Below are 14,895 nucleotides of genomic sequence, written 5' to 3'. Positions count from 1 at the left end.
ACGGAATGTTCTACGGGGTGGAGCCCGTCTGAAACACAGAGGTGGTGCTGGGCGAGTACATGGGCAGAACATGTCTAGTGAACGACTCTGTGTTATTTCTGATCTATTCGGTATAGGTTGGGTGGGTTGTGATGCTCCTCACTGGCCGGAGCATTAAAGCTGGCGAGGAATATGTCCGAAACGGGTAAGCAAACGGCGAGGCGCCTGCAGGCGAGGCGGTTGGGGACATGAAACCCAGAATTGCGCGCCGTATTACAATACTGCTGTAGTACATTGAACCGTCGAGTTCCGGGGGGGCGGCAGTTGGACGTCTGGCAGAACGAATGGATGGTCGTGGTGGAGGATGGTTTAGCGCCTGCACCGTCGTCTGTGCGCCGCATGACAAGTCGGCAGAAACGAAACAACAGATTATCGTGGCCCAATCAAGTCTCCAGAAGCCATGGTGACTCTTAACAACGCGCATGTCGGGCCCTGCTTCGCTTGTGCAAGTGTATGCACCAGAGGGTGACTCACAAGAACAGCATTCACGACTATAACACGCTCACGACAACACACAACCGACGCGTGAAGGAGCGCGTTGTTGTTTTTCCGGGTCTTGAGCTTGCCCACCTCTTTGCCGCTGTCCATGTCTACTCGACCTCGGGATCGGGACCGCCCGAACGTCAGTTTGCGCTTCCGAGTGTCGTTCTCGAGCATTGTACCCGGAACCCCGCCTTTCTATTGGCCACAGTCCACCTGCCAATCCAAGCGCCGACACTGTCCAGACGTCGCACGGGGAGACGCTCTTACGCGGAATTGCGATGGGGCATCTCGCTGTCGTTCGTCTCGCAGAGCCTCACGCCATGCCCCGACAGACAAGGGCTATTAAGCGCCGACGACTCCCAAAGAGGAGGAATTATGCTGCACAAATAGCCCACTAATGAGCCAAATATAGCCAAATTGCCCCCAAGCCAGCAGCCAAGCAAAGACCGTAAATTACAGCATCGGGAAATTAACTGTCAAACCCTCTTGAGGTGGGCGATGCTTCATCGCTCGCTCGCTGCATATTGGAGACAGCACGGATGTTGTCATCGCGGTTTCACAAGCCTCGGAATACTGTTCATGCCCTACTGTACGCGCCCATCTCCACTAGATTTGGAAGGGGATCCTAAACTGCTTTTTCGGCTGGGTCGTTCATCAGCTCATGCGTAAGGGCGGCTCTCCTGCGTCAGCGACGAGTGTCGTAGACTGATTGATACTGTGGGTAAGGCTGCGTACGCGATGAGCCACGTATGAAAATGAGGGAATAAGAGCAGAGAGAGGAGAATATAGGCGAGATGAGGGGCTGAGGAAGTCTTTCTCGTGCTGTGTTCTGTCCTCGAAGGTAGATGTGTATCCCTCTTCTTTTTCCTTTCCTCTCGCTTCTTCCTTCCTTCCTCACGTCAACATCTCAGGAATTATTAATCGTTTATGGTGTGCACATCTGTAAGAGATGTTATAGGGCTCTCCCAAAGTCGATTTCTCATCTTCTCACGGATCATTACTCGCTGTAGTACTGTCATATCAAAAGCTTCATGTTCTCGAACAGGTGTTAAAAACAAGTCATACTGTAGCAACTTGCCACATTTCTGTGTTCGTCAATCTCAACTTCAAGGACTCTTCGACGCCGCCACATAATGAAGTTCCATCTCATACACCCTCCCCTCCCCTCCTCTTTCCAGCCATCTACGCCCCCAACCCCCCCTCAACCCTCTCCCCCCACCAAACCCCCCAATCCACCACCCTCCCCTCCCTCCTCGCCTCCTCAGCCGCAAACACAACCGCATGACTCCTCACCACCTCCTCCAAATCGCACCCAAGGAACCTCCTCTGCGCCTCCTGCGCCTCTACGCCCCCACTCTCCACCGCATCCACCGCCCTCAAAAACTGCCTCACCAGCCCCTCATCCCCGCCCCCATGCCCCCCGCCCGCCAAATGCGGCTCATGAACCACCGTCTCCCCCGACGCAAAATCATACACGCTAATCGTCGTGCTGTCATACGCGAGCTCGCCAGCAGTGCCGTAGATGCGGCCGCGGCGCTCGCAGATCTTCTGCGTGAAGGCCGTCATGTGGAAGGACGCTGTTTTTGCAGCGCGGCGGTTCCTCTCATCATCGGTGTTGGGCCCGGGAAGGGGGGAGTCCGCCCAGCTGATGACTACGTGCTGGTCATCGCACACATCGTTATCAGCGTCCCACACGCAGCGCCCGAACCAAGGCCGTTTCTCGACGTCAGCCACAGGCGTGCTGGACGTGTAGTCCTCCGCGAGGTTAGCTAGGAGCTGGGCTTCTGCTGCGTCTTTCCCCGCGGTGTGGAAGATGTCTTCGATTTCCGGGTTGATGATTTTTATGGGCCAGGCTGTGTTGCCCTTGCGCAGGTGCCGGTCGAGGTAGATCTTCTTGGCGCTGTAGGTGCAGGCTTGTTCGTGCGGGCAGGAGAGACAGTTTGTTGCGGTGCCGGCGGCTTTTGGTTTGCGCTCGCGCCGGAAGAAGGAGCGTGTGCCTGTGGAGGTTATGGTTGAGGGGAGGTGTGGGGGCGTGGAGATGGGTGCGGATCGGGCGGGCGAGCAGAGGAGCCACATCAGGAAGTCGATGTCGTGGCATGATTTTGTGAGGAGAGAGGGCGCGGATGTGGATTCTTTGCGCCAGTTGCCTCTGGTTTTGTTAGTATGGTTTGAGTGAGGGAGTAGGGGAGGGAGATGTACCGGACGTAGCTGTGACTAAAGTGCCACCAGCCCACCGGCTCGACATGTTCGACGCTCAGAACATCGCCGATGACGTTCTTCTCCAGGACTAGATCCCGCAGCAGCATGTTATGCGGCGAGTAGCGCAGGACGTGGCAGATGCCGAAGATGGGGTCTTTCTTCTTTCCTATATCTGCATCTGTGCCAGCGCTCTTCAACGCCCGATACATCCTCACGCAGCTCTCCAGCCGCGTGCTCAGCGGCTTCTCAACGCAAACATGCACGCGTAGATGTGCAATGCCACACACTACCTCTTCGTGCATCTCGTCCAGCACGCATACAAACACGGCGTCGATGCCCGCCTCTACGTCTTCCCCCTGTTCCTCTTTCTCGCGCCGCTGCGCCTCGTACGCGGCCCATGCTCGCCAGTCTGGAAACGCTTGGTTAGGCTTCGCGGGGCTGGTGCCCCAGATGAACTTTCGTCCGAATTCCCGCCTCTTGTACTCTATGGGTTCGCAGACTGCGGCCACGAGGGAGTTTGTTGCGTTGAGTGTGGATTGGGCGTATGCTGTTCCTCGGCTCCCGGCGCCGATTACTAGGACACGGAGAGGTCTGGTGAAGATCTGTTTTTCTGGGGCTTTGAGGAAGGAGTCTGAGGTGTCCATGGTGTTATGGGTTGGAGTTGGTGGAGTTGAACTAGTTTGGCAAGGATATGTCGATCGAGAGGTTGTGATGGATTGATTAAGGATGGTTAGATGTATTTGATGGCGTCTCTGGAATTGATGTTTTCGGTTTGCTCAAGTAGTACTTCTTCGCTGGAATAATGACCCGGATTTGATGTTACAGCCTTGAGAGGCAATCGTCATTTGCAGCAAATCCACAAGCCCTGTTAGGCGAAAATAGCTGAGAAGGTTTGTCTTACTTGCGTCTCACAGCTGCATGATTCGACTGAGCAATGTAGGTCAAGCGAGTGAGACCGTAGCACCAATCCACAGCTGAAGATGTAACGCTGTGCAAGCTGCAGTAAGTTAGTAGCTAGTCAGCAGAGTCCCTCGAGCAAGAAGTGTGGGGTAAATCTCAAGCCAATAAGAAGCGTGCTGATAAATCGTGTTATTCGTGACGCTGGCGCGAGGGAAATCTAGTCTATCGCGTGCATACAAAGTGCCTGGCAAACATGCCTCAGAAAACCACGGCAGCATGAGTACCAACCAATGCCCATACAGCATGCCAACACCATGAAAAACCACGTCTTCGAGACCCCCAGTCTAGGATGATCGATCGAGTTCGTAAAACAACAAGTAAACCTCCTTCTGCATGCCTAGAACCTCACCCGTTTTGCTCTCCTTGATCTTGTCGTCGCTGATGCGCCACCATCTATTGTTTGCTCGTTTTGACTTGCGCTTGAGAGGGTTTGCTTCAGCCAATGAAGCTGCCTTCTCTGACGCCCGTTCCTTGAGAGAACGCCCGGTCTTGACTGATGACAGTGATGCCATGTCGGGCGGCGGTGCAAATTCTCCACTATCCTTATTGACCCGCGGTGCAGACGTCGGGGCCGGACCCCGGGAGTATGACGCCTTCGATGATTGCGAGGAGAGAGACCCCGTGGACGGAGAGTCTAGTGGCCGGATCGAAGATAGCAGTGATGCGCGGTCTGTGCCAGTGAGGTTCGACGTAGATATGCGTGGCGTTGGTACCGCTGAATGAGTCGCAGAGGGAAGTGGTGTCGCATGGCGACTGTATGCGCCTTCAGTTCCAAACGAATGGGGTGTGGAAAAGGGCACTGCTTGAACCTGGCGGCGGAATGACTCGTAATGACCACTGTTGTGGCTGCCCTTATGCGTAACCATGCCCAATAGGCGGTAGTTCTTGCGATGTAACAAGCCACCTAGTGGCAGAGATTCTGGGAAAGACACCTTGGCGAGGTTCTTCGTCGAGACAGTGCCAACGGCGAACATGGAGCGGGACAGGTGGACTGCGAGGACTTTGGGGAATTGCGAGATGTACATGTGGCGAGCTATGCGACGCTTTGGGGCCTGTTTGGAGTCTGGGAGTTCGACGCCTTCTGGTGGTGTCTCTGGGTCTTCATCGAGAGCCTTGCGAATCTTGACGATGTCTGATTGCAGCCGCTCTCTGGTCTCGTCGTCTGTCGCCTTGGACAACTCATGGTCTTTGCTCCTCAATGCGTGCTCTAGCCGACACCACTCGCATTTGAAATCTTCGATATGTTCGACCTTGAGCATCCCGTCGAAGCAGGCGTTGAGCGAAGTGGAGGCGACGTGCGGTACGTTCAGGGTCAGGGTGACAAAGGTCGACGCGGAGGGCTTGGGCTTGAATTTGCAAGTCTGACACTCGATCTGCGATTCGATCTTCCCTTCGAATGGAAATCCCTCCTCCTCTGGCAGCACACTATTTGTGTCATGGGCTTCCTCTTTGCTGTCGCTGCCGGAAGCATGACTGGTCGCAATACTGAGTTGCTTGGCGATCTCATGCGGTTCTAACGCGCCGTCTTGGATCGCCGTCACACTCGCAGGCCGTTGTGCCTGTCGCCTGGCCTTGGTGCCCGCATGGTATTCGTCGCAAAGGCGTTCTGTTACGATCTGGAGAAACTCCTGCGCGTCTTGCTGTTGCCGGCTGATGCGCGTGCCAAACGCTTTCTCGAGCGAGATGATGAAGGGCTGGGGGGATATCGTCTTTCTGTATATAGGGCGCTCGTTGAGGTGGTCCAGTATGTTTTTCAGTCCGTATGTCAGCACGCCCGTCTGCAGATTCTCAAGCTTTCCTGGGCTTGCTGTCGCATCGTCTGCGCTCAGCCTCTCCAGGTCGACCTCGTACACCTCTGGCCCGTCCAGCTTCCGGCGATGCGTCTCGCGTATCAGGTATATGCGCAGGTCTGGTAGGCCTGCCAGCGCCTGCAGGACCGAGTTGATGAAGCAGTCGTTGGCGGCGTTGCTGAGGCCGACGGCGCCCTTCTTCTTGGAGCTCGTGGCGTCATCGTCGAGAAAATAGGTGGGCCCAAAGACGTAGACGAGGGTAATGGCAGCGAGAGAGGCGCCCGCTGCATATGTCGCGATTGTGAGTGGCTTCTCAGGCATTTTGCGGAGGGTACCACTTCCGCTGCCGCGGGATTGGACGGAACGGGGGTGTGCAGGCCTTGTCAACGTCGTGTCGGGTCAAGAGGGAGCGTGGTGAGGAGCACGGGGGAATAAGGCATGAGCGAGGGCGAGCAGTCCATCGTCTGACACCTGCACGGCCAGCGACGTGACGCTGGCGTGTACTCATCGTTTGCGCCGTGAGCCAGTCTGCCGAGACGTCGGCCATTTTCCCTTCCCGCCCCGTCCAGAAGATCGACGTGCTACGCGACGACGTCTATCTTTTTCGGCGACACCACCAATCCGCACCGCATCACCCCCCATGGCGTCGTTGACCAGGTCAGCGCTGCGCCCGCAGTGCACGTCATGTATGCGCAGAGTTGCGCGGCAGGGCTTGGATGCGTGGGGGCCACAGCAGCAAACACGCACCATCTCGAAGAAGGCGAAGGAGGCAGAGCGCAACATAGTCGTCAAACTGCTCCAGGACGTCCCGCGCTTTGGGCGAGCAGGTACGGAGGGCAGACTGAAGCCACAGGGCTCTGCTGATGCTGGACAGGCTCGTATGTGCCCCTCAACCCAGCACAGATGCGCAATCGCTGGTTTCCTGCCCGCATTGCAGACTACGTGCCCTTCACCCAGATGAAGCAGATGAAGGCTCAGGAGGTGCTCATAGCAAGAGATTTCACATTCGGCGTAAAGGTCAACCTGGAGGAGGTCGATGAAGATGACCAGGTCTTTCTCGACCAGCCAAAGCGCTACGTACGGCCTATTGAGATTGACGTCTTGAGTGTATGTTCCGCGCAACCGTATGCTACCACAGAGCTGACACAACCAGCCTGAGCGATCAATGGCCCTCCTAAATGCATTCGTCCCGCCCACGATCGACTTCTCCCGCCAGCGCATCGAGCAAGAAAAGGAGAGGACGCGATATGGCGCGTCAGGTGCAGCAGATGTCCTGACTGCAGCTGCCATGGCAAGCAAATCCAAGACGCCTGCAAACGCCATATACGGCTCAGTATCGACCTCGGACATCGTCGCGACCCTCAAGGCAGCGCTGGCGCACAACGACGAGGCGGCTCGTGTGATATTGAACGAGGCTGATGTGAGGTTCGTCTCGGGACATGACCAGGACGATCCATCGCGAGTAAAGCAGCTGGGCACCTTCACGGTTGAGATCCAGTTACCCGGCGCGTTAGAGCCTCTGATAAGAACCATTCGGGTTAAAGAGAAGACGACGGCATCGTAGTAACTAGTCCACAGCGGTCACGCGCACACAGCCTCACTCCTGGGCCAGACCTCGGAGGATGGTCCGTTCTGTTGCTGTGCTGTGAGGATACACTTGTACAAAACATGTAGCCGCCAACTCATAGTTCCGGAAAAATGACACCAGAACTTGTGAAGCATCTGCCTTGCCCGCGCCATGGTGAGACGTGATTCGTGGCCTGACATGTTGCGTGAAGGTGGTCGGTAAATCCAGGGAGACACGGGCAAGGCCGCTCGCATCTTCTGCGGCGAGACTCGGACAAGCCCTTCAGTCGTGCAACGTCCTGCCGAGACCAACGGCTCCGCATGACTTCAGAGCGCGGCCGTGAGGAAGCACCGCTCTCGCTCTCTAGCAAAGGCCTCACTTAAACTCCACCCATCTCGCTTGCACGTAGCAATTGGATCGAAGCATCTCGTCAATTGGTACCCACGGTATGTGCACTTTTTTCTGTTTGCTATCTGCATCGTGATAGCTGTGCTGGGCCGGGGAGTTTATGGTTGGTTGTCATGTTTGAAGGGTGACGGGCTAGTGGATCAGTGGCGTCACCCAGCGGGGTCTTCCAGCAACAGCGCCCCGCTATGAGAGAGTTCTGCTTTCAACACGCGCCTGAAACTGCTCAGCTCTGATATATAACCTTACTGATATCACGTCGCTCCAAACAGTCACAACACTCTACAATCCACTACACACATCACAAAACACCAAACACACAATGGTCGCCGCTAAGGAAGTTCTGTCCCGCAAGACGGGTGTACGATACCCCTCCAGCACACTCCATAGCTGCAACTGACAGGCCTCAGGTCATCTACGGTGATGACGTCCTTGCTCTCTTCAAGCACGCAAAGGACAACGGCTACGCGATTCCCGCCGTCAACGTACGTCTATCATACGACCCAAACTCGCGGTTATGCTAATCAGAGCAGGTTACCTCTTCCTCCACTGTCGTAGCCAGTAAGACAATCGAAGCTGTACGCTTGTAACCGCATCTGACCAGATACAGCACTCGAGGCCGCACGCGACAAGAAGTCGCCCATCATCCTCCAGACTTCCCAGGGTGGTGCTGCGTACTTCGCCGGCAAGGGTGTCGGTATGTCTCTTGCAGCTCTGTCCCATGTCTCTTCTTGCTGATAACGTCCAGGCAACAAGAACCAGGAGGCTTCCATCGCTGGTGCCGTCGCTGCCGCTCACTACATCCGCGCTATTGCACCAACATACGACGTGAGCTGAAGCAATCAATATCGATGCAATACCCAATTGACCACCAACACAGATCCCCGTCATCCTACACACCGACCACTGCGCCAAGAAGCTGCTGCCATGGTTGGACGGTACATATTCCCGATTCTGCGATCTCGAATTGATTTGGCTGACATGAACAGGCATGCTCGACGCTGACGAGGCCCACTTCAAGGTAAGTTCTTCATAAAACGCGTTCTTGAATTTAGACTAACATGGTAAACAGGCTACCGGCGAGCCTTTGTTCTCCTCCCACATGATCGATCTCAGCGAGGAGGAGGTTGAATTCAACGTCCAGACCACCAAGAAGTGTACGTCGGATTGTACGATACGGATGAGAGTCGCGACTGATTAGTATGCAGACCTCCAGCGCGCCGCCCCGATGAAGCAGTGGCTCGAGATGGAGATTGGTATCACAGGTGGTGAGGAAGATGGTGTTGACAACGAGGTGAGTTCGAAAGCTGGATTTACGCTTCCCAATTACTGACTGAAGGACAGGGCGTTGACAACGCGAGCTTGTACACACAACCCGAGGACATCCTCAACATCTACAACGAGCTCTCCTCCGTGAGCCCATACTTCTCCATCGCGTAAGTTGGTTTTTCTCGAACTCGAGTCGTACCATACTAACTATGTGCAAAGTGCTGGTTTCGGCAACGTCCACGGAGTCTACAAGCCCGGAAACGTCAAGCTCCAGCCTTCCCTTCTCAAGAAGCACCAGGAGCACGTCAAGGAGCAGGCAAAGACCAAGGAGGACAAGCCTGTTTACCTTGTTTTCCACGGTGGATCCGGTTCCTCGGTCGATGATTTCCGCGAGGCTATCTCCTACGGTGTCGTCAAGGTCAACCTTGACACCGACATGCAGTGGGCTTACCTGACCGGTATCCGGGATTACGTCCAGAACAAGTCTGGATACCTCCAGACCCAGGTTGGCAACCCTGGTAAGCAAAAACCTCGATTCTTTGAGAAAAAGCCGTCAACTAATTCATTCCAGATGGCGATGACAAGCCCAACAAGAAGTACTACGACCCCCGTGTCTGGGTTCGTGAGGGCGAGAAGACGATGACCAAGCGCGTCGAGGTCGCGCTGGAGGATTTCTACGCTGCGGGCAAGGTTTAAACGCCCTCTCGGGAGTCCGAATGGACTGACATCGACGTTGTATAGTCGAGGTGTTTGGGGATGAGAGTGGAACAGACTGGACTGTATCAGTATGCGGCAGTCCGTTGGTCAGTTGATGAAGAACATGAAAACGTATGTACAGTTCTCAGGAAGAGACTTACGAGTATTACAATGAACACACTCAATCACCAAATTCTCTACCACTCAATGGCATGATTCCTGAACTAGATATGTCATAGCTTCAAATGTGAAGCCTGGGGACAAGCCAGGGAGCGAGGTCAATCGATTATTTGTCACCTAGCGAATCCAGTGCTGGAAGCCCCATACAATTCCTCTATCCACGTGGTCGTTTACAGGTACTAAGGGAATCGCTGTTTAGCCGCATCGAGCTTAGTCTATCCTTCTGATTTGTGATGTTGTTGATGGGTGACATCATAAGCTTGTTATGATGTCGATGCCTCTTTCCCGGAACTCACTATCAGCGCAAACCATGGCAGCCATGAGTAGACTAAATCTTGCTCGTGACTGCCCATGGATAGGAGGGGTATTTAAAACTGTATTCCCCTGCCTTCTCTCCTCCTCATATCACCAACGTTACACCACATCTTCAACTCCACAAACCTACAGCCCACCTATACCATTTCCCCCTTGACATTTTTTTTTCGAAGACCTACATAACACAACACAACATGACTGGCACCAGCTCAAGCGGCGGAATCGGCGACACAATTCGCAAGGGTGTTGGGATGTTTCATGTAAGACTTCTATATTCCTCCTGGCCTCATGTACTAACCACGTCCAGGGAACAGGCGAAGCCATCCGCGGAAACTTCAACGCTACCCTTGACAAGGCCACCGGCGACTCGGCAGCCGCACAGAAGAACCAAGCAATCGCTGACCAGGGCGTCAATGAGTTCGAGCATGGCTATCAGAAGCACCGCACCGGTGCAGGTGTTGCCCCCGGCACTGCTGAGAGTTTGAATACGACGCACTCTACTTCGACAAACTACGGGCCTCACAGCACCAACGCGGGTAACAAGCTCGATCCCCGCTTCGATTCTGATATGGACCACCGCGGTACTGCGACCACGTCAACGAACTACGGATCGCACAGCACCAACACAGCCAACAAGCTCGACCCTCGCTTCGACTCCGATCTGGATCATCGCGGTACTACAACCACATCGACGAACTACGGACCACACTCGACGAATGTCGCAAACAAGCTTGACCCGACCGTCGACTCGGACATGGATCACCGCGCAGACCTGAACTCCGGTAGGCGTTTGTAGATGCCGCATAGCACTTTGCTAGCACAACAATATCAATATACCCCTGATCTCATCTTACATGCTTCCGCTTTCCTTTGTTTTACTGACAATCTTGACCCCCTAGTCTCCAACTTTTCCAGGCAGACTGACGGCGCAGGGTCAACCAATCATGGCCCTCATAGCACAAACATCGCAAACAAGTTGGATCCGCGTGTCGACTCTGATACTGATCATCGGGGTACTGCACAGAGCTCTACAAATCAAGGCCCACATTCGACAAATGCTGCTAACAAGCTCGACCCCCGCGTCGACTCCGACACAGACCATCGTGGTGCTACGCCGGCGTTTGCGGAGAAGTTTGACCCACTGAAGCACAATGCAGCACACCAAGACCACGAATCGCTTGCAGGAGTACGCCGAGGTTCGATAAATGGAGGCTCAGAGCTTGAGGCAGCGGAAAAGCTTCAGCCGCCAGATTTTGGTAAGGGAGATACTCATGGGCCCAACACTCATGTTCATCGCGGTTCCATTTCCGGTGGTTCGGTATTGGAAGCAGCTCAAAAGCTTGATCCTGCCAGGTACGATGGCGGAGACGAGTCAACAAACTACGGCCCTCACAGCATGAATATTGGCAACAAGCTGGATCCCCGTGTCGACTCTGATCAAGACCATCGGAGATGCGGTACACGCGAGATGACAGCTCGTGGGCCAGGATACACACAGCCTGATCCTTCGTATCATCAACCAAGGCCGCAACCTAAGCATCAAAACCATGTACTCAATATGCTCGATCCGAAAGTCGAGTCCCAGAAGGGTAGGTTTGAGTGACTGGCTATTCCGAACGATCCCTGGACATGATACCCACCACATTCAAGCCTCCCTTTGTTTGAATTTATTACTGATACCTGGTGTGCCAGATCAAGCCTGTCCCTCCACCTGCTGTCAAAATTACGATCTCAGAAGCTCCACATTGCCGGATCGCAGAGCGAGCGTCCCTGACACCAAGAGCGAGGCTCATTCAACAGCGAATCCTCACAAGAGCGACTTCTTGAATTTGATAGATCCCATGGTGGACCGGAACGCGGTGAAGAAGGCGAGGGCGAGCGACAATACCCAGAAGTTTGGATGATGGCGTGGATTGTGTGTCTAGATGAGATGTTAAGATAGCTTGGTAGTTCGAATGAGATGCTGGTCTATCACATGTGTTCGAAAGTTCAAGCAGGTTTTGCTTGAAGTTTGGTTCCTCAACTTCGGATCCCGAGAAACCCTTCAATCGACGAGTAATCTTCCACGCCTGACCAACAGATTCCTCCTCCTGTTAGCGTCATCTCATCGAACCTGAGTTTTACAATGAAGTCCATGAAGGTGCAGGATCCGATCAAACGATGTGAAGCACAGCTATCAGCGCCCCTGTCTGATATCTTGACCTTGATGGAAAGTTAGCACTTGCCCCTTGAGCTCAGATGTATCAACCTCTACCAGCCAACCTCTTTCGCGTCTCAATCCCTCACATTCATACCCACATAAACGCATTACTTTTATACACATACATGCTCGTCTTCAACCCCTATATCCTCCACCTTCTCCGTCCCCCGCAATGCCCAACCATCCTCGATGGTCTCAGCGTCACAACCTTCCCACCCAACCGATCCCTCACCCGCATACGCTGTTGTGAACCCCTAGGACCCCCAGACCCGCCCCCAAGACCGCCTCACCGTCCACCACCCATCCCCCGCATCCATCATCTCCAGCACAACACCCCCACCCCGCCATCCCCCGCGCACGTCGCAACGCCCCACCCCATCCCCGCGCCTCCCACCGCAAAATTGCACAACCTGCCACACCCGCCGAGAACCCTACGAGTTCTCCCCCTTCCTCCCAACGGCAACATGCACTTACCCTGTCACAACGTGCGCGTACTGTCTGCACACGACGATTCAGCGGGTGGAATGCGGTGGTTTGTCCGCAGTGTGGGGTGCGGCTTAGTAGGGCGGATGGACGGTGTGGTGTGTTGCTGTGGGTGGAGAGAGAGTGAATGTTGCCTGTCTAGGGGGTTCGAATGGGTGCTAAGGAGGGATGGGGTGGGACTGGATGATTGGACAGACGCAGATGAGAGGGATACAATACAGGCAGGCTCTTGGTTGATCGGGATACTAGGAGTTAAGGTGCGGTGAGATCTCGCAATGACATGATAACTACATCGAGGATTAGTGTAGGAGTCTTGTGTCTGGGTTCCTGACAGTATATGCCTTGTGTGCACTTTTGCAAATGTTACACGTGTGGTTTCGCGGGATGTAGAAGCCTTGAGGAACGCAGCTTACTACCTGCTTTTACACTTGACTGAGAGACATGTCAATCATACTACTTGTCACGTTTGGACACGGTCGAGCGAAATAGAAGAAGGGGCGTTTTTGCTCGTACACTGTGTTTTAATAACTTGTAGTAGGGTCGACTAGTTTCGATGACTTTACTGCATTTTGATTCTGAACATAGTGTGAACGTAAAGTAAAGAAAGTCTGACCAAACCAATTCACCAACGCCGATGAGCCGACAATCTATCGCACTGGCTATGAAGGAATCAATATGTCGCCGAGATTTTGGTACGCTAATGTGTTACAAATTATATGGACTGGAAGTTGTCGTGGGTATCATGAAGAATATGGTATGCAAAGTTTTGAATCAACACTGATACAAAGTATCCGCCAGACGAAGTACATATCCGAGAAGTCGTCGTGGAGAGGGGAAGGGTGTATCGATTTATAGCATGGTCCAATCGTCGTCGCTGGAGGGGTCGATGTGAGTCACAGGGTCCTTGCCTGATGGAACAGACGGGATGAGCTCGGGACTCGACATGGGCTCATCGGTTGTCGCGTGAACCGGTGAGTCAGGATGATGTACGACGGAGAACCCTTCGTCTTCATCTGAAGAGTCTTTCGTGAAAGTTTGCTGGGTTTGTGCCTTTGGAGGGTCTCTTACGAACATCTCGCGTGATGAGGTTCCAGCAAGACCCTCTGCATGGGCAGTTGTGCCAGGGAGCAGACCTGGGCGGCAAGCCCGTTTTGAAGCGAGACTCATACGACTCCCCTGATTGTGTCTATGTGAGATGGGTCGTGACGGGTCATTTCGGCGCCGGAAGAGCCAGCATTCATGACAGAGCGCGGCACCCGCCTCGTCGCGGTGCCACAGCGCAGTGCTGGACGATGTGCAGTTTCCGCACACAGCCTCTGTGTCGGAATCCCAATCTCTTACTGGTTGTGGAACTTTTGGCCTGAGGACAAGTGTGGGGGTACCACACATATCTGAGCTTGCCCGATTTGTGGTATTGTTTGTGGACAAAGATAACTTCATCTTACGCCACTTATTTCTATACCTGCTGGCCGAGACGATAGTACTAACGGCCTGTAGAGTACGGTTCGCATTGTGACATAATTCACTGGGGAGTGTCTCAGAGGCGGCCGCGGTGGGATGGAAATCAAGCTCAGGCGCAGGCGCCGATTCCAAACGTAACCTTATAATATCAGGGGCACCTGTAGGGTGTTGTTAGTTCGACGCGCTTCATACCCATGGAACTACTTACTGTCATCAGTAAAACCGCGTGCAATATTTGTACGGCACAGGTCTTGACGAAATATAGGTATATCATCAACGACCTTCAGGAACTCAGCGTTCTCCCCTAGCTTGTGGTAATGATATGCCGAGACGCAATAATTGAGGAGGGTATTGACAAGATTGTGCTCTTGTTGCAATTCGTGGCCAGAGAAGTGCTTGTATACGAAGCGTATTGTCTCAGGTAAGTCTTGGGGTGTTGTCGGCAGGCTGCAAGCACACTCGATCTGGCACGAGAAGTTGCCGTGCGCAACAAGCTGAAGTTCAGGAACGTCAAAGTTTGATGCCAGCTTGTAAATCTCTGCATGCTGGAGGAGAGAGAAGAGTTCGGCACATTGTTCGATGGGGATGTAACCGCCGGTATAGCAGAATCTCAGTAACGAGACAACGGATGATGTCGAGGTAGCCTCGATGCTGGCTTGGAGACGGCCGTGCTCGTCTGACTCGAAGGCGTGGTACAGGAGTGGACAGTGATCGAGGAACCTGAAAGGATTGACGCAGTCTGAGATATGGCAGACTTGCCCATCAGGAAGTGCTACCTTCAAGGTAGCGTTGTCAGCGTACCCATAGTTTTCAAGGAATGAGAGATCGTCCATGTTGGGTCTGAGGTT

The 14,895-nt window shown here is 53.9% G+C and overlaps 6 protein-coding genes across 6 annotated transcripts; 3 read left to right on the top strand and 3 right to left on the bottom strand.

Moving 5' to 3' along the window:
- Window positions 1-1,704: 1,704 nt before the first annotated feature.
- On the bottom strand, window positions 1,705-3,720 carry P153DRAFT_332030 (streptomycin biosynthesis protein StrI; the record flags this gene model as incomplete). Its single annotated transcript, XM_033665491.1, has 2 exons — window positions 2,722-3,720; window positions 1,705-2,671 (listed from the first exon to the last, which is right to left on the bottom strand). The coding sequence occupies exons 1-2, from the start codon at window positions 3,363-3,365 to the stop codon at window positions 1,705-1,707; spliced, it is 1,611 nt and encodes a 536-aa protein (XP_033527741.1). The 5' UTR covers window positions 3,366-3,720.
- A 245-nt stretch (window positions 3,721-3,965) lies between these two features.
- Window positions 3,966-5,792, bottom strand: P153DRAFT_353724 (cysteine proteinase; the record flags this gene model as incomplete). The annotated part of the gene is made up of 1 exon (XM_033666461.1): window positions 3,966-5,792. One exon carries the CDS (start codon window positions 5,790-5,792, stop codon window positions 3,966-3,968), a length of 1,827 nt encoding a protein of 608 aa, XP_033527740.1.
- Window positions 5,793-6,159: 367 nt separating this feature from the next.
- Window positions 6,160-7,035, top strand: P153DRAFT_381782 (uncharacterized protein; the record flags this gene model as incomplete). The annotated part of the gene is made up of 3 exons (XM_033670073.1): window positions 6,160-6,298; window positions 6,346-6,578; window positions 6,625-7,035. The coding sequence occupies 3 exons, from the start codon at window positions 6,160-6,162 to the stop codon at window positions 7,033-7,035; spliced, it is 783 nt and encodes a 260-aa protein (XP_033527739.1).
- A 676-nt stretch (window positions 7,036-7,711) lies between these two features.
- P153DRAFT_363547 (uncharacterized protein) lies at window positions 7,712-9,539 on the top strand. Its single transcript, XM_033667397.1, has 12 exons — window positions 7,712-7,804; window positions 7,854-7,928; window positions 7,977-8,004; window positions 8,054-8,140; window positions 8,192-8,271; window positions 8,324-8,381; window positions 8,433-8,464; window positions 8,516-8,600; window positions 8,652-8,737; window positions 8,788-8,879; window positions 8,932-9,230; window positions 9,284-9,539. Exons 1-12 carry the CDS (start codon window positions 7,766-7,768, stop codon window positions 9,406-9,408), a joined length of 1,086 nt encoding a protein of 361 aa, XP_033527738.1. The 5' UTR covers window positions 7,712-7,765; the 3' UTR covers window positions 9,409-9,539.
- A 461-nt stretch (window positions 9,540-10,000) lies between these two features.
- Window positions 10,001-11,807, top strand: P153DRAFT_428342 (uncharacterized protein; the record flags this gene model as incomplete). The annotated part of the gene is made up of 4 exons (XM_033672714.1): window positions 10,001-10,163; window positions 10,211-10,685; window positions 10,803-11,492; window positions 11,596-11,807. The coding sequence occupies exons 1-4, from the start codon at window positions 10,098-10,100 to the stop codon at window positions 11,805-11,807; spliced, it is 1,443 nt and encodes a 480-aa protein (XP_033527737.1). The 5' UTR covers window positions 10,001-10,097.
- A 1,628-nt stretch (window positions 11,808-13,435) lies between these two features.
- Window positions 13,436-14,880, bottom strand: P153DRAFT_353720 (uncharacterized protein; the record flags this gene model as incomplete). Its single annotated transcript, XM_033666460.1, has 2 exons — window positions 13,436-14,205; window positions 14,256-14,880. The coding sequence occupies 2 exons, from the start codon at window positions 14,878-14,880 to the stop codon at window positions 13,436-13,438; spliced, it is 1,395 nt and encodes a 464-aa protein (XP_033527736.1).
- Window positions 14,881-14,895: the final 15 nt, after the last annotated feature.

This window comes from Dothidotthia symphoricarpi, assembly GCF_010015815.1.
Source record: "Dothidotthia symphoricarpi CBS 119687 unplaced genomic scaffold P153scaffold_3, whole genome shotgun sequence".
Lineage (NCBI taxonomy): Eukaryota > Fungi > Ascomycota > Dothideomycetes > Pleosporales > Dothidotthiaceae > Dothidotthia > Dothidotthia symphoricarpi.
This window is presented reverse-complemented; position numbering and strand designations above follow the sequence as displayed.

What these genes read in the sequence shown, in the direction of transcription:
- P153DRAFT_363547 (XM_033667397.1), top strand. Translation starts at nt 7,766, where the DNA reads ATGGTCGCCGCTAAGGAAGTTCTGTCCCGCAAGACGGGT. An exon ending in TTCTGTCCCGCAAGACGGGT is followed by an intron (nt 7,805 to 7,853) that starts GTACGATACCCC and finishes GACAGGCCTCAG; the next exon opens with GTCATCTACGGTGATGACGT. An exon ending in GCTGCTGCCATGGTTGGACG is followed by an intron (nt 8,382 to 8,432) that starts GTACATATTCCC and finishes TGACATGAACAG; the next exon opens with GCATGCTCGACGCTGACGAG.